This window comes from Chroicocephalus ridibundus, chromosome Z (genome assembly GCF_963924245.1).
Source record: "Chroicocephalus ridibundus chromosome Z, bChrRid1.1, whole genome shotgun sequence".
NCBI classification, from domain to species: domain Eukaryota; kingdom Metazoa; phylum Chordata; class Aves; order Charadriiformes; family Laridae; genus Chroicocephalus; species Chroicocephalus ridibundus.
In genome coordinates this window covers 61,820,242-61,838,297 of record NC_086316.1, presented here as the reverse complement: position 1 = coordinate 61,838,297, position 18,056 = coordinate 61,820,242, and the positions used below count along the sequence as shown (strand labels likewise).

Genomic DNA, 18,056 nt, shown 5'->3' with positions numbered 1-18,056 from the left:
GCAGTCATAGCGCCAAAATTATGCAATACCCGGGGGATATGTATTCTGCTGGCTGAAGCACTATTTTTGATGTAAGGCTTATCTGTGCTAAATACGGCATATTGCTAGAGTTATACCAGCGAACTTAGTGTGGCTAAGCCTTTTGTAGGCTAAGATGATAAATGGCATAAAAAATGTCTCAATAGCACGCAGTGTAACTTTTTTAAAAGGAAGAATGGTCTTTGCCTTCATGACTTGATTTACTCCAACCCTGATGAGAGGATGTTTGTTTAACATAATTAATACACAAGAAAAACAAAAGGAATACAAGTTCTTCTTTCTCTCTCAACCCAACTTCCTCAGGCATTTTATGGGTACTGTTAATCAAGCTGGAAAACTGAGAAGGAATTCAGCCTCTCCTTAAATGTTCCCCTGAAGATGAAGTTAACCCTGCCTCCAAAAACAGAGATGATGTGCTTGAGGAAAGATGAAACTTTATGCGAGTCCTGAAAAACAGCAGGGATGTTGGGTCCCTCCTTTTTCCCTAAAATATACTAGTTTAACGGGTTTGGTATCCCACGGGGTGGTTTGGTTGGTTTTTTTTGTATGAAGTATTTTTGCCCTGTGTATATATCTTACATCTGCCTCTGTTTCTGTGGATCCCCTTTCCTAGAACTGACTGAGAACTTTGGTATTGTCCTTCTGAGCTCTGAAAGCACAATTATTGTGCATGGATGTATGTACCAGGTATCAAAATTTTGTTGTGAGTTAACATCACTTGACTATCCATTTTTTCTCCATTCCTGATGCAGGCAAATCTTCCTGGTGTGGAGTGGACGATGAGTGATCAATACTTCTGGTCAAACAGTGCTAAACATCTAGTTTATGGTGCTTGTCAGAATAAATGCATTCAGGTTTCACAGCCTGCATTCTTGTTGTTAAAGGATACAGCGGCAAGCTGCCAAACTTCAGTGTACTTTGGTTATACTGATTTTACACTTCAAAATTATTTAAAACAATCTTAATTGACATTACTGTGTGACTCGTATCCTTGCCAAGTAGACCCTGGGAACTTGCTTTCAAGGAATCTGGCCATTTATAAACTTTAATTTCTGCAGTGGTTTTTATCAGGCAACGTACAGCCTTGTGTTGAAGAGAATCGTGATTTTTAGGTTTCTGAGCTGTAATAAGCTTGCTAAATGTTTCTTCTTTTCCTAGTGTTTCATTGGTAGACCTATTTTGAGAATGCAGTGAGAATACACTTTGGCTTGGGCCTCCACAATGCTTTTGATTACATAAAAACATCTGCTTAAATTGACAGGAAACAGGATTTTACATTTGGCTTTTCTTCAGTAGTTATTCTCAAGAGAATAAAGTTGAGATCATGGTTAAGAAAAGCAGCTGTTGCGGAAAATCTTTATTACAATGAATATGTTTTTTCCAGAGTTAAATAAATGTAATTTAGATAGTTAACATTCATTTTTGGGGGGCAGTATGTTGTAGCTTGGTTGTTCAAAAAGATGGATTTTTCAATTAGAACTGGTTGTTATTAAAGCTTATAAAGCTATTTTTGTAGGTCTGTTAAATCTTGAGTGCTTCCTCTAATACTGTTCTGCGCTTAGAAATCATATGATGTAGTAAATGCTGTAAGATGTGCCGCAAGTTAGAGCAGTATCCAATTTTCATTTTATACCCAGACCTCCAATTCTGAGGGATTAAAAAAAAAAAAAATTATTTATAAGATTGTCCTCAGCCAATGACTTCTAGGGCTTGTAGCTTTTGGATCAAGGGAAGGAAGCCCCCCAAGTGCTCTGGAGCTGCCTGCCTCCCTGGCACTGCCTGCTGTCCTCGTGGTCTCCTCTCTTCATTACATGGTGAAAAGGGTGGCTCTGTCATCCTCGCCCAGGTTTGTGTCCTCCGAGGGCGGTGGGGCGGTGCTGGGGCATGTGCATGGTGTGATGTGCCACAGTGCTATGGGACGGTGCCGGCAGCGCTCCTGGGTCCCGCTCCACGTGCTACTCCCCAAGAGACGTCTCTCCTTCTGCAAATGGTCTTCCTGGTGAGAGGGGTTTGGTTTATTGTGTTTAACCTGAGCTGGTCAGTTAAAAAAAGGAGAAATTTGGCGGTGGGTCTTACCCCTTCTCACAGCTGCCTTTCCATGCCCCCCCAACCCCCTTTATCATGACTGAAGATGAAACTAGCCGCCTGAGGTTAGGAAAAACAGACTGGGGAAGGACTTTTTCCCCTCTTGGCAGAAATATGGAATTTTTGTTTTAAACAAATGGTTGCCTGAACAACTGAATTAGCAAAGCCACATTTTCTGCAGCTTTGTTCATTGAGGTTGGTATCTTATGTTGATTCCCTTTCTAATAAATACTGAACTTGTGTTGCAGCCTTTTCCTTGCTCAGGGTTGAGATATCATTTTTCTGTTCTAAACCTTTTGCCTGTTTTCAAGGATGTTGTAGCAACATAGTATTTTTGAGGCCCCCATCTGCCTGCCATAGCTGGATAAAATTTGCTGCTGGATTCAGGAATGATTAGAAAGGGAGGGAAAACGACCAAAAGACAGTGAGATCCTGCAAGTATTGTATCATTTTACTTTTGCATTGCAGGGTTGGAATCCTTTTCCTGGCACTGCGTAAGAGGCAGAAGATACTCTTTCTCATTCCAGGCAGAAGATACTCTTTCTCATTCCAGGCAGAAGAGAGTCTTTCTCATTCCTGCTTAATTTCCCATTGCTGCCTGATTTTTGTTTTAGCCTTTTCTTCTCACATCCCACAAGTTGGTTGCATTGTGGGTTTAAAGAAACAGCTTAAATACCGATGGCTCTACAGCTGTGAGGGCAGTATAAGAGCAGTGCCTTTGCTTTTAAGGGCAAGGGGATACTCATCTGGAGAAGAATATAAATCCGACTGCTGCTTTTATTTTAATTTCTGCAAGTATAGGTATTCCAGGGTGGTTTTTCCATTACTGAGCCTTTCATTACAATGAACGCAGTTGCGGGTGCAAGAAGTGCTGGTTTCAGGGGAACAGCTGAATGAAAGCCTGAGCTATGACTACAGCAGAAGCTGATGGTCTCATCCAGAGCTGGCAATTGCTGGCATCCCAAACACATGCTGAGGCTGGATGGTGGTCTCGGCTGAGCCATGTGAAGATGCTTGGACCTGAGGTTGCTTCCAAGGTCCTTCTGATACCCAAGTTAATGGCACTTCCATTTCTTTCTCAACTGTGCGGGGCTCTAATATGTTTTGACATGTTAAATGGCTGGCCTCCTAGATTTTTAGGCTGGGATTGACCATTCTGCCAACTGAATTTTGACCTGCTGCATTGTTCAGGTCACCCAAGAGAGCATTTGCATGTGCTAAAGCATGAGGCTGCCAGAGCTGCGGGAACTGTAGCATTTACCTACGACAGCAGCTGTGGGAAGGTTTCTCTGTGTTTGTTTTGAAGGGAGTGAGTCCTGACACACCCATCACTTCAATTAGTGATAACTACGTTGGGACTGATGTTTGCAGTTCAGCAGTTGGAACTTCCAGCAATTAGAGAAGGTGTATGCAAGAGATGTCAAGGAATAGTTAATGTTTGGTGCAAATTTATTGGCTTTTGTCACCTTGTACAAAGTGTTAATGTCTTTTTACCTGTGCCTTAAAGTCTGCTTATAGTCAGTATCAGAAGTACCTTTTAAAGACACAACATCTTTGTGGAACAGCTCAGAGCTGTCACATTATTCAAAAGTGAAGCAGCTGTTGCAGCTCCATGCTTTTAAGTCAATACATACAGAAATTTCACTTCAACTGCTTTTTGACTCCTGTGGTGTATGGACTTAGGCAGTTACTGTCCTGCACTGTGTTCTTGGTTCTCCCTGTCCCAGGCAAGGCACCATGTTGCATCCGTGTGTGCTGTTCTGCCTCTAGAGTGCTGGTCCCCACCATCAGAGCTAACCTGGAGAAAATCTACTTGCTGTGTGAAGTGATGGCCTCAAATTGACAAACTTTGCCATTGCTGGCTTGTCTTTCATCTTCCAGGTGCTCTGTTAGTAGCTCCTCCACTTTGAAAGGCAGAGAAGTAGCTGCAGCATGAGCTGGAAGAACCTGCAGATAAGAAAACCATGAAATATGAAATTACAGGAAAGGACAGTTGAACCTGTGATCCAGCGGAGGTTGCCCTCAGTGAAGATCATCAAGGGATCAATGCAAAGGAGCTTCAGGATCAGGTCACTGATGAAAAGAGTGGCCTGTTTTCATCAGTGGCTCGAGGGGACATTTAAAATTGCTCCCAAAAGCACACAGGCATGATGGAAGGACTGGTGGAGCAGGGGGTACTATTGAGGGTGGCGTGACCCCGTTGCAAATAAAATACACTTATTTTTTTAAGCACAGGCAGCTGTCTGGTTGTATGGGTAAGGTGCATGGAGGGCAGGTTGCTCCCACAGCATAGGGTGCTGTGGGGCAGGGTCTCACCTTCTCTTCATCTGCCCATGGGGGAGAGGAGCAGGGTGACCTGCTGGGCTGATGATGCTGTGGTGTTGTAGGAGGGGCTGGGGAAATTTGAGGGAGTGCAGGAAAAAAACCCAAACAGCTTAGGTTGCTGCGAGGAAAAGTCTTAAAGCCTTCAAATGAGTCTGAGGATAAAAGGTTTGGGTTCCTCCTTTGATGAGCAGGAAGAAAAGACCAGGTAATTAAAAGTCTGTCTCAACTAGTGAAGAAAGCCTCACCAATAGCCTGGAAACTGTAGCAGACAAATTAGAAGTGGAGTGGTTTTTTGCTGTTTTTAATGATAGATGTAAGTAGCCAGAGAGACAGACAGCCCAGCTCATGCTGCTGTCAAGTCCAGATGGTCTAGCCACTGGAAAATCACTATGCTACTGGGGAGCTGGGTGGTGAGATACACTGCGAGGCTCAGGTCAGATGAAAAAAAATTGTCTTGATTTTTCCAAAATCATCAGGAGAAGAGCAGCTGGGCAGTCTGTAATTTAGACATTTTGCGGTGACATTTTTTAATGCTGAGCTGAGTCACCACATAGTAACGTTTGAGCACGGAGACGGAAACTCATCATCCTCGGTTCAGCTTAACTTCAGCTCTGCTGGCGCCTGGCAGCGGCTCTCCCTTGTTTCAGCTCTCGGCGTAGCTGTCCCAAACGCTGCTCTTCTCACCTCAGTTTTGACCTGCTTGGTGCTGGAAGGCAGTTCTGCCCCGTGGGGCAGGGCACAAGCCTATCGCTTTGGAAACTCAGTTCAGGGCAGGAAAGCTTCGCTGGAAAGTGGCATTCAAGGCAGCGCCTGGGCTGGCCTGTCTTTTCTCTGAAGTCGGTTTTAATTTTGCACAGTTTGCAGTGTGAGGTGTGCTCCCAAAAATAGGTCGTCGGTTGATTAACTGGTGTGCTGGTCACAAAACCTCTTGGCTTAAGCCATGCGGTGAGTCAATATTACAGAAGCAGCAGTGGAAAGCCAGTTAAGTCAGAGAAAGGACAAAATAAAGCCTCTTTGGTGAATTTAATTACTTCACAGGGACAAACCACTGTGTAATCATGTGGCCAGTTGAAGAAAACTTTGTAAAATGCATAACAGCAGGGGTTTTCAATAATAGTCTGAGCCCAGCTCCTAACACTTGGGACACCTGGCATCAGGCATCTCTAGTTTTCGTGAACCAGTGCACTAACGAAATGGTTGGCTTGCTGGAGGCTCTCTCCTGAATCTAAAAGTCTGATGGCAGGTGCGTAGCCGCTTCAGGGCGTTATTTGTGCAGGGCTGGCTGCTTTGCTCTTCCAGCCTGCTTGGATGCTGTGTGTAGCTGTGAGCCTAGATGTTGGGGTGTGTTTTTGACCGATGTTGCTGTTAACAGCTCGATGACCGCATTATGTGCAAATCTTACGGCCCAGATAATGCTGGTAGTCAAGTAATCAAGCAGTGCATGAAAAACTAAGCCTCTGTAGGCCCCTGTGAAAAGAAGCTTCAGCAAGGCACATTCCTGTGCTCCGCGGACAGGCCGTAAGGCATGCGGTCTCCTCGCCACACTGGCTGGGTGGCCAGTTGGGAGGGAAGAGATGAAACACTTAAGTCTGTGTTTCATTTAAGTATACACTTTTTTTTTTTTAATGTGCTCTTCTTTCCTTTGATTTTTACCATTTCTGCCAAAGTCTCCCAAAAGGAAGAGTGCTTTGTTGTGATAAGCTTGATACTTCCCTATGGTTTGTATATTTTAAAAATACCATACGCTATTTTGGGCAGTGATTCTGAAACTCCTCACTTGGTTTTAATGGCTACGCCAAATATTTTCTACAACCTTTGAGATTTTTTTGGAAACGTCTTTGGAAAATACCTTCTAAAAGTGTAACTGTCTGTACAATAGCATTGACTGCCTCTCAGTCTGTCTTGTATATAAACGGTTACGTGTGTGCTTAACATTACCGTCATACCTCATTCCACTGATTTATCAGATTGGATCGCAGCTTGCAAAAATCAAGACTTGAGTGTGTGGCAGATGTTAAGTGTATGTTGGTGGAGTATGCATTGTCGGGAGCTGATAGGATGTGTGCACGTTGGTAAACCTGCTTTTACCTTGTCCTGTTAACCTGTCTAACTCTTGTTAACCACAGGTACTCCCCAGCCTGGTGTGAGATAGGGGTGTGCAAATATGCCCAGGCCTGCCTGTACTCAAAAAAGTGATTTGCACGGACTAGGGCTGTTATATAGCCTGCTTGCTTCTGCCCCTCACGGCGTGGATGTAAAAATTATTGTTCCCCTGCATTGACAGGACCCTACTGCACTCAAGTCAAAAGAGCTGGTAGGAAAAAGCCACTGAAATGTCTGCTCAGACATGAGGTCAAACCATGCGGGACTGCTGCGAGGCATTCCCCTCTGCTCTCCCTACTGTGCCCTCACTTGAAAGGGTAAAACTGTTTGTGCCATTGCATGATAAATCATTAGCCAAGAAGGACTGATACATAATTTTTTATTTTTTTTTTCTTTTTCTTATCCAGTAGGTTGCTTTGTTTGGTCAGTCTCACAGCAGAAACAACTGCCAGGGCTACTGAGGGTTGGTGCCAGGGTAGGAGTGAGCGAGGGGCTGACCGAGGAGAAAGGCTGGGGGGAGCCAGTGGCTGTTAAGCCAGCCTGGCTACCAGGGGAGGTGTCTGTGAAACTGCGCTTTGCGTATTTTTTTAACAGAGAAACTTCCCACACAGCTTTCCACAGCTGCTGCTGTGAAGGCCGTCAAGTCAGCCATCACCCAGGCAGGACAAATTGTGGGGCAGTCTGTTTTCAGGTGCAGTAGGTTGTCAAGTTTCAGGATCTTAGTGCTGGCACTGCACCCTTTTTGGGGTTTGAAAGAGTGTGACTGAGCAAAGCTGGTGGCCGGTTGACGTTGTGGAGGCCTGGTGTTGCCGGGGCTTAGTGTAAGGCTGATGGCAAGTATTTGTGGAAAGCATAAATATTTCTGTAGTGTTTGTAATTGTTGTCAGACTGCGGTGTTCACCCAGTGAGGACATGTAGAGCTAGAGGAGGAGCTGGGGGGGGCTGTACTCGCTGCCTGACTTGTAGGGGCCTGTGGATGAGAGAGGCTTGAGACCAGAATCTGCTGCTGCGTGACAGGCTCCTGCCAGAGCAGCCTGGCTTTTGGGTGCTGTTGTGGGTTCTTGGGGACCCGAGACTAGGAAGGGTCACAGGACTTGGAAGGAACTCTGCAGGTACAGAGCAGGGTTTTCAAAGCCATCACAGAACTTGGGTTGTCTCTGTCCTGAAAACCACACAGCACCTTCCTTCTGCAGAACCCCTCCTTTGGAGGAGCTTTTGTTTAATGATAAGCTAAATCTGTTAAAGATTTATGACCTTAACTCACTTTGTTCCACAGCCTGTTTTTTTTTTTTAACAGGGGAAGAATTTGTTACGGGCTTGCACTTGGGTGCCCACCAGTGGGTCCCGAGCCCCTGGGCAGAGCCTTGCTGCAGTCAAAAGGCAGCAACGAGGCGAGATGGGCCATGGTCATGGTCAAGCATGTGGCATCACAGGGACTGTGTAGTTTAGCGGCACATCGACCACAACCTATTGACAGAGAACTGATTGTAGAGATGGGCTTTGAAGTCTGTCAGTGAAAGATAATATCTTTGAAACCTCTCGGGTCAGTAGGTTGCGGCCAGCGTCTTACTCGTTGGGACAGAGACTGGTTTCATTTATTTTTGGATTACACCTATTTCACTGCGGCCCACTCTAGAATGTAGTTAGTCATAAAAAGAATTTAAAAAAAAAAACCCAAAACCAAACACCAAATTTGGGACTGTGGCTGAATAACCTAATTAACTTTCTATGGTGTCCACAGCTATTCAGAGTGCTTAAAGGAGTGCATCTGAAATAAGATGGTGACACTGGTATTTTTCACAAATATTGCCAATTTCTTTGGTATGTGCTCAGTATTAGAAACTATCATTAAAATCTCTCTAAGTAATGGGGAACAAGGCATAAATGAGTTGTATATTCTATTTAAGGATTTGTTGCTTTAAATAGCAGCTCCAGGGACCCAGGACTGGAATAGCAGACACGTTGCTGGACGGAGATGAGGTTTCACTGGCAGAACTCTCTAGCACCTGGCTTAGGAAAATGTTGTTCCCCTTAAAAACGCCAAAGCTGCATACCTCTTTATTGCTGTACTATAGTTTTTAATGTTATGGTGAGTATGGCCAGCAGTTGAAGTTCATCATGGATATTTTGGATCTGGCTGACACAGATGGAAAGGACCCTTAGTCTTTCTCCTTTCATTTTTTTTTGCATAATTCTGAAGTGGAGGGATTATACTTTTCCGGTATGTTTTTGTTTTGAAATGTTGTTATTCCATTTGTTTGCTGAATCAGTAACTTGCCATAGCTCCCTTATTTCTTGGACTTGTTGTTGATGCTGTAAAAGTTAACTCAGTTTCACCACATATAAAAAATAAAATTGCCATTCAGTCACCACTGCCTTCTATTTTGAAAGTATACTTGCATGATGTGTTTATGCACGTAGTATTCTTAATTTCCAGCTCTGGTGCCAACATGAGCCCATTCTGTTTATTTCCCACAGTGGGAGCTTTGTGTGTTTTGGGGAGGATTTCTGTTCTGCAGCAGCAGCAGTTTTAGCAGCTGCGTGCTTTGAGGCCCCCGTCTCCTCTGGGGTGAGATCCAGTGGTGAACTCAGAGAAGGGCAGAGTGGGAGCCAGGTTGGACTGTCCCTGTTCTGTGTCTTCTGCAAACTGAAGAGCCATCATGGAGCAAGGCAAGGTGACTTTCAGCCCCTTTCTGTGGGGCTGAAGGCAGGAAGCCTGCGCTTGGGTGTTGCAGCAGATGGTCATGGCAAGGAAGTGATAAGCTGGGAGTCTTTTCAAGACACTTCTTCAAAAGGATTTGGGGTCTTTGATCGACCAGTCTGGTTTTGAGACCCTGTGGAGTTATATCAGATGTGTGTGTCTGCAAACACACACATGACAGTCATTGATGCTGGAGGAGAAGGTGTCCTGGGAGGAAAATGGCACGTGGTGGTTTAGCGCCTGAAGGCACATAGTGAAGTTTGCCTGGATGACTCAAATGTGGCGCTTGTGCATTTTGAATCCCTTGGTAAGGGCTAAGAAAAGCCATCCGTCTTGTATAACTGCTTGCTAGAAAGGGGGGGGGGGGTGTCCTCTGAGCATCCCTGCAGCCCCTCCGAAGGCTGAGGAAACACCAGGAAAAAGCAGCCTCGGTGTGCTCAAGCCCCTGTTTTGCCAGTGCATCACCCCTGTGCTACACACTAGCCACAGGGAGACCCTCAAAAATGGGAGTGCTTAGGGGTGAGGTTGCTCTGAATCAGCAGCAAAGAGACCTGGAAGAGAGGTTCCCTGCTCCTGGCCACCTGCTGATATCCAAAAATCCCTCCTGTGGTCACGGCTGCTGGGTTAAGCATGGTATCCATATGAAGCTGCTGCCTATTGCAGGGAAGGCCCTGGACAAGGAGCTTATGTATAAAAATAAGGCTTGTATTTCTATTTTTATATATGACTTTTCTAAAAGCAGAAGTCAGGGAAGGTGAATCCAGCTTCTTTGAAAGTTAATGATACTGTTGACAGCAAGGAAATAATGAGCATCAAGCTGGATCCCTTTCAGGGTTTATTCAGTACCTTTTTCACTGTTGAATGAGACAATTATGTACTTTTTGCTATGCTGCTTGGTTTTTGTCTTGGTGGACTCAGTTGCAGGTAGAAAAGAACTAAAAGAGCGTCTTGCAGGAAATAGAGCCTCACCATTGTAGTGCCTGTTCTGCTGGGTGAAACATGTCAGGACCGCGAGCTGCACAGACCTAGCAAAGAGCAGGATTAAGTAATTGGGAGCAGTTCCTCCTCATCCTCTTCACTCTCATCCTTAGCGTGTGGGAAGCTAGAAACTGATGTGCTTAAACCTAGTGACTTTTGATAAACAAGACAGTCTGCTTCCACTTAAGTGCTGCTCAGCTGGGAGGAGAGGACTTAGGAAATTCTGGAGTTTTACAGGAAGTCTCCCAGCTTCCCTGTCTGACTTTTGCAATAGAGCAAAAGGCAATGATGGAATGACTTGTGTTTTTTGTCTTACTTTCCAGTTGGCCTGCTGCTGTGGTACTGCTGCTTGTTTCTTGTGCTGCAAATGCTGCCCCAAGATAAAACAGTCAACCAGCACCCGCTTCATGTATGCGCTTTACTTCATCCTGGTGACTATCATCTGTTGTATCATGATGTCAACAACAGTAGCTAACGAAATGAAAACGCACGTAAGTAAGACAGCTGAACACACCGCTGCGCCTGGAAGGAAAGGGGGCTCCTTCCACAGCTCTTCATGTACACGGGCGGTCAGTTCCCTCCACCCATCTACTTCCAAACCCAGACGGGATGATTTTCCGTGCTCAGCCTCTTCCTGTCGGTTGCTTACCCGTCGGGTGTGTTTCACAACAGGAAGAGTTGAGGGTCACAGGACTAGCAGCCTTCCTCCTCTTTCATCGTGCAGAAACGCACTGCAGCGAACCCATCCCAGGTTTGCTGCACGGGTAATGTCACTAGAGGCGTGTTAGGGAATGTGTTAGTGTTTTCTACTGTAATGTGTTAGGGAAGACGTTACAGTAGAAAAATGGGTTCAGTCTAACGTTGGGTTCATCTCTGGCAACTTGTTTAGTAGCAGAGGCAGCGAATTAGAAAACAACTCCTCAAGTGTTGCATTTATAATTTTAATTCTGTGTTCTCGGTGTTGTGTGACAGACTACTGCAGTGCCCTTTGCTGCGGATCCTTTACAAGGAGTTTTCTTCAGTGTGTGTTGAGTCATCCTGTTCACATGGTCTCTAACCACAGCAAATATTGTTCATCTCTAATTGTCTTTTTAATTAAAAAGCTTCAAAAGCATGAGAGGAGCTGTGGCTAAAACTAGATTTTAAAACTGAAGTTTCTTTCAGAGTCTTAATATAACTTTCCTAAGCTAAATGCTTACCAGCCTGCTTGCAGTTACACACTAGACCCGTTGTACCACATCTTTGGTTTGATTTCTTAAGCCACCCAAGTTGCTCTCAGTAGCACAGATCCTCTCTCTTGCCCCTTCTACAAGAAGAGAAGTCTGTTTCTAAGTAGAGGGAACAATGGCTGGATTGCGCAATTCTTAAATATTTAGTTTCTGCATCAAACTCTGCATCAGGCCAGCTTCGAGCTTCTGAATGTGCTTGCCCTGGAGGTTCAGAAGGCTTGCCTTGCTGCGGGCATCTAGCTGTTTTGTGTTACCCTCCCAAGAGGGAGTGCGCTGGGTGCACAGTTAAGGCTGTTTCCCCACTTAACCAGTTGCTGGTCAAGTTGATGCCCTGCTTACCTTCTGTGCTTGACTTTCAATTGTCTGTGAAACACTTTCCCCCACAGCAGCCTGGATCCAGAAGCTGGTGGTAGCACCCTGTGCCAGCAACTCAGATGAACCAGCGGGCTTACGGTGGGGCTAGTTTGAGGGTTTCTGCGCTCTGCTGCCAGTGACATTTCTTTCTTCCCATTGTGCCCTCTTTGTGTGTTCTGTCCTAACTTTCTTTCATTTAATAGCACTTTGCTTGAGTTATCCTAGTGCCACCTTCTTACCCCCGGCCACCAGAAGCTGCTGGCAGCCCTGTAAGAGCATCCAGTATGGACAGGGTGCTTGCCTGTGAGCTGCAACTTAAAAACTGTTCAACATGTGTGTGCTGAAATTGCTTGCCAGGAATTACTTTGACTTACTAGATGCTTAGCTTGGCAATAAAGTTGAATAACCCAAGGAACTCAAGTGTGGGAGACAAATTACGAGCTCATATCCAAATTTCATAAAGTCATTTTCCATCAGTAGTGTGGTTTTAATGCAACTTGTATCCCTAACAAAAAATACTCGCTCTTTATCCAACAGAAAAGTGATTCAAGAAGCCTTCAACAACATGCTTTTCAGTATTGCCAAATTTCTTTTCCAGTTCATAGTCTTGAAAGCTCAGTGTGGGAAGAAATGGCACAAAGAGTAGCTGTTAGCGTGAAGTGGAAAGATAATCACCCTCTTAATTTAGAGCATTTGATGTCTTTGAATGGGAAATGGACCATCTGAAAGTAGGCTTTCTTTGTCTGCTCTCTAATTTAATAATTATGTTCGGGGCTGTTAAATGTTCAAAGATTCCTGAAGTTAATTCAGCCCAGTTGCAGTAGAGTGCACCTTCAAAATATTTGTTCAGACTTACCAGTCTCAGCTTCCCAATGACGAACTGTGTTCTGAAAGTGCTGGGCACTTACTGATTCCTTGGCTTTTGGCTGGATCGTGGAGCACTCCTAGCTCCTGAAGCAGACTGTAAGCAAACACTTTGCATAATGCTTCTAGGACTTCACCCTCTCTTTCTGGAGAGAAGAGAGAAATTTAATTTATTTTAATTAGAATTTTTTAATGTTTATATTATAATAAAAAATTAAAATTTAAAATTTTAGTGCAGTCCTTTATGGAGCCATAATCCTGGCAGGGAACTGTGTATCTGGTTTACCAGGTTAGAGAACAAAAACTTATGCTGATGTTCCCTGAAAGGAATCTATCCCTTGTCAGTGAGAGGCTTTTTTTTGTTGATTGGCTATAAATTCCCAAGTCTAAAGTAGTTCTAAAAGTATTTATTGTAGCGCTTGGTCCTCTGGCATTATTTTGAGAGGAGGCAACAGCAAATGTACATCTTTTATGGACACCTTAAACAGAAACTTTAAAAAGTTTGTATCTGTTTTGCAGTTTTTATCTACCCCCATAGTCATACATTCTGTCTATTAAAACATGTTCAGGACAGTTTTTCAGTTCCTGAGGTGCAGACTCTGTGGGTGCCAGCCCAGAGCTGAGGACCTGCTCTGTGCCCTGCAACATGTCTGGAAAAATGAGGCACTGTCCCAGGGAGCTCAACTTCCACATCCTCACCAAAGCTGGCAGGTGGATGAAACCATGTGTTAGTGGAAGGACACCATACCTGTGGAGCATTTGGTTTCAAAACCTTGGTTCCTAATCTAAACAGCAGCATTTTGAGAATATCATATGTTGTGCTGAGCCTTAAGAATTGAACAGTGCCTTTCACGGGGAGGGGGGTTTGCTGTTGTTTTCACTCTTCTTCCCCGTCTCCTGAGCTGTTCCTGCACCCACAGGATGTCAAGAGAGAGAGAGACCCAAAGGGTTAAATTCTAAAAAATGTGCAAAGAAACCAAGGCATTTGTGTTTGATCTCTGGGGAAGAAGCAAGAGGCAGTGGAGGGTGGGTAGGGAAGGAGCGGACAGTTTTGACCAGGAAAATATTTTGACTAGTAGCATGTAGAATAGATTTCAGAGAAGCAAGGTTGTGTATCAAGGCAAAAGATGGGGTAGAGCATACATCAAGGCATGAGGGCTTCGGTGATAGGGACAGAAAGACAGAAAAGACCAATATGCAGTTACACAAAATGGTTTAGAGACTTGATGCTGTTGCAAAAATAAGCAAAGCAGGACCCAACTTGAAGACGTGCTTTTATGCCTTCATCCAGGTTTTTTTTCTGTTATTCTGGTTTTTTTGAGAAACTGGTACAACTTTACTCACAAATGTTCTATTGAGGCGAACCCTTGCATTTCACAGGCTTTCAAAGGATAATTGAGAGAAGAAAAGGGAGATAATTTTTTTTTTGTCTGTTGAAATAATGTTTCGATTTATATTTTTAATTACATTTTTAATGCTAAAGCTGTTTCAAAACTAGTGGTTTCACCCTGAAAATATCCATGTCCTACTTAAGTAATGAAAGGAAAAATAAGAAAGATGTTTTCAGGAAAACAACCACCAGTAAAAACCAGTTCAGTTGTGTGAAAGCATTTCAGTTCTACATGGTTCCATGTTCTGGCAGAGCATGCTTTCAGGCTCGTTTCCCCAGCTAGGTTTATATTTTGGCCCTGGACTGCATTATATTATGTTAAAACCCAAATTTGCTACCAAAAGTGAGGTTTTTAAGTGCAGAGGCCCATTGCCTATTTCTAATGAGAATTTAGCCATAGATGCAAGATGGTGTCTGTTTTAGTCTGATTGTTTTTTGGCTTTCTATTCCATTTCTCAACTGCTCAAGACAGGCGGTTTTACCTGGGTTTTGTGCCCTTGTCTTCCCATCTACACAGATTTTCTTTCATACTTCCTCCATTTCCGTAACAAAGTCCGTCTGCCACATTCTCCCTCTGTTGGATGAGGAGATCCAGATGAAAGCAGTCTCCTTCGGGCTCTTCAGGCCCATTTCTACACATGTCTTCTTTCCTGTTCCCCCTCTGACGCTATTTCCCGTGCTCCTGCATTCACACGTTCGGGTGCAGGCAGACCCAAGCTCAGAGGTGGCCAAGCCCCAGCTGGCTGGAGCCTGAACGTGGTGTGGCCGTGTTGGCTTGCTTCTTGCACTGCATTGATGTCAGGCACCAGCAGCTCGCAGTGAGGGGAAAGCAAGTTCAAGGCAGTCTGTCCCTGTTTCTGTAGATGTTGCCATCGTCCCAAAGGGTTTCACTGCACTTGGAAAGTTACCGCCTTTGCTGTGATAACATCATTGCTTGTGCAGCAACCGAGGCGTTTTCTGAGCGGATACTGAGTTTCTGCAGGAAGAATGTTTTGTCCCCTACTCAGAGGCTGAAGAATTTAGCTTACGTTGCTTCTAAAGGTTAAAAGTAGATATTCCACTATATCAAACTTGGCAAATCACTAATCCTTGAATTTAACAGCTGGCAAAACTGCCCAGCAAATGGAAAGTCTGGTAAATCACATGGGCTGGGCAGGCTGCTCAGCAGCTGGACATGTTTCAGAGATACAGAATTTAAAAAAAAAAACAACTAGTCTTTTTTAACTTTCAGTGAAGAAGCCACATAAGCCTTGACAAATTGTTCCCAGAAGTAGACCATCCGCTCACGAAAACATGCTCTTTTCATTACATCAGTCCTTTTGTCCCCAGCATTGTGCTTGTGTTTATTATCTGCCAGGGTCCCCAAGAGTTTGGATTTATTCTTGTTTTGTTCCTTCAGGATCATGGTTCTCCAAAGAGGGCATTCCATCCCACAGGACTATTCCTGTGGCCATCACTTATTACTGCGTAGTGTTGTGCATACTACATGACGGCTGAGCTCTTTGTTGCTTATGTAGGCACAAACTGAGCTATTGTTCTTGTGAATCCATCCATTTTCTCTCAGCCAGATTCGTAAGGAAATGACTACTAAATGGAGAAAAGAACATATAGGGTCAAAAATCCTATCCACATCTCTGTAGAAACCTATGCAATTAAAGAAGATGCCCATTTACAGTTACCCAGGGATCTGTTTTTAATTAGCTAGTTGGTTAATCAAGTTCCATGGTATTTTTTTGTTTTGTTCCGTAAGTCTCATAAGCAAAATGCTGCTTGGTACCAAGTACAGATATTACTGAAATCTGTCTCCTTGGTCATTACTATCATCTATATTAAACAAATATCTGATTTTCTTAGAAATATTGTTAGTTCAATATTATGCATCTTTTTGATCTCTGCTGACTGATGGTTATTATAGGCAAAGAACTGGAAAGCATTAATTGACAGCCCAGTTGCTTTCCCTGGCATTGTTCTGGCCTCTTGGCTTGCCCTGGCATCACTGTGGCATTGATAGGTCTCAATTATTCCAGTCAATCCATTTGCTTGTTTTGAATGCTGGCATGTTTGCCCAATCTGACATTTCATTGCCCTTCAAGACCTGCGAAAGGCATCACTGATGCTCCAGACAATTTCTCAGGAGCTCTCTAAAAACTCTTGGATGTGAGTTAGCCAGAGCTGCTTGTTTACAGCTTCTTACACAGTGTCTGCTCAACTCTCAGTTACTTCTGAAAGAGCATCTCAGAGTGGCCCGGCTTGAATCTGTTCTTGGAACGCCATGCAGCTGCGTTGAGACCTGCCTTTCATCTCCTCGGATGGTTCTGGCCCGCCTAGGATCAGCTCACTACTGTAGTTAGGTTTGCTACCTTTAGCACAGCAATTTGGTGTTGCTGCGAGGTGCTAAAATATTTGCTCCTTTTGGGAAACTGCTAGGAGGGTTGTCGAGCTCCTGACCGGTTTGGGTTACTGGCATGGGATGGGAAGTTGCATACCCTGCTGAGGGAATCAGGCTTTCAGAGCCTGGTGGCTGGAAGCCAGCAGTTTACGTGTTTATCCCTTTTTTCCTGCATCTCAGATGGCTTTCTACCCATCTGGGAACACTGCCTGATTGCTTGCTCTGTTTGTTCTCTCCCTGTCCTGGTTTTGTGTACTGACCTGCCTGCTGAAGGAAGGAGAGACTCCTATCTTTGACAATTTCTTGGAAATGTTCAGGGATGGTGTTGCCCACAATCTTTGTATATTTTTCCTAAGCAAAATCTGGCCTGGCTGAATGCTTTCTGAAGTCGGATTCCCATTTGCTTTGCCCAAGTTATTTAATTGTGCATGTTGTGTCCTGGCACACGTTGTCTTCTGTTTTCTCCAGTTACCTGTGCAGGTAGCAGCGATCAGCTCCGGAGGGTTTGATATGTTGCTCGACTGGTCTCACCAGCCTCAGCTGAGGGCTGTGAGCGTACAGAGAGGCCATTCTTTCTTTGAAATGAACAGTGGTTTTCTAATTAAACGCCTGTATTTCTGAGCAGCTGAATGGCTTCCTGGCTGCGAGGGTGGGGTGTCCGCACAGAGGCACCCCACAGGAGTGGGTCCTGGCCACATAGACCTGATTTTTTGAGCACGCAGCATCATGTCTGCCTGGTGAAACTGAAGCCAAAATGTGCAGCTGTTTGCTTTTCCCTGGTGGCAAGAGCAAGGCCTCAAAGGCAAATATTTAACAAGTCAAGAGAAAGGTGGAATTTTCCTGCCTCTCTGTTAATTTAAAACAAAATCAGGGCAACTGGCACAAACTCCCTTTCAGAGGCTGTGATGGAGGGAAGGGGGCTTGCTGCCTCTGTGCTTCTTGGGTGTGCTTCGGTCTGTGTTTCCACCAAGGGCAGCATAAGCCAGAGCTTCCTGCCCTGCGGCCCCCTTCATGCCCCTCTGGCTGGTAAAACCACTGGTATGGCTCATGTAAACTGGATTACTGAAGCAAAGTCTTTTGCTGTAAAGCATGGAAAGAAGGGAGAATGTGTCCCCCATGTGAGGGGATAAGCAATAAGGGGCAGGGATGGCTTAAGCCAAGAGGCAGATGGACTTGTACCCCAAAGCACCTGGAAGGAGTTGAGTCAAAGTGGAGACTCTGGAAAACTCCAGTGCCTTTTGTTTTACATTTCTTTATGTCCCTTGAACCCTTAAATCCAGGCTGAGGGGTATCAAAAGTGAAAGGTGTTAAATGAAGCCATGGAAAAGTCGGTGGTGCGTAGACGTAGACGTGCTTGATTACAAGGAGCCCTGTGTCCTATCTAATGGCTTGTAACGTGTTATGCTTTTCAGATTCCCTTCTACAAGGAGATGTGCAAGGGTATTCAGGCGGGTGAGATGTGCGAGAAGTTGGTGGGATACTCTGCAGTGTACAAAGTCTGTTTTGGAATGGCCTGTTTCTTCTTTTTGTTCTTCTTGTTCACTATCAAAATTAACAGCAGCAAAAGCTGCCGAGCTTACATTCATAATGGGTGAGTAT

The 18,056-nt window shown here is 44.5% G+C and overlaps 1 protein-coding gene across 3 annotated transcripts in view; it reads left to right on the top strand.

The window, feature by feature from the left end:
• SERINC5 (serine incorporator 5) overlaps positions 1 to 18,056 on the top strand; it is a 53,479-nt gene that overhangs the window by 10,843 nt on the left and 24,580 nt on the right. For 2 of the 3 annotated variants that reach the window (XM_063319792.1, XM_063319791.1), the window contains exons 3-4: positions 10,555 to 10,722; positions 17,870 to 18,048. In XM_063319792.1, coding sequence (XP_063175862.1) covers positions 10,639 to 10,722; positions 17,870 to 18,048 — 263 coding nt within the window. In that variant the 5' untranslated portion in view covers positions 10,555 to 10,638. The remainder of the gene's footprint in view (positions 1 to 10,554; positions 10,723 to 17,869; positions 18,049 to 18,056) is intronic. The other variant, XM_063319793.1, reaches the window with a different exon arrangement.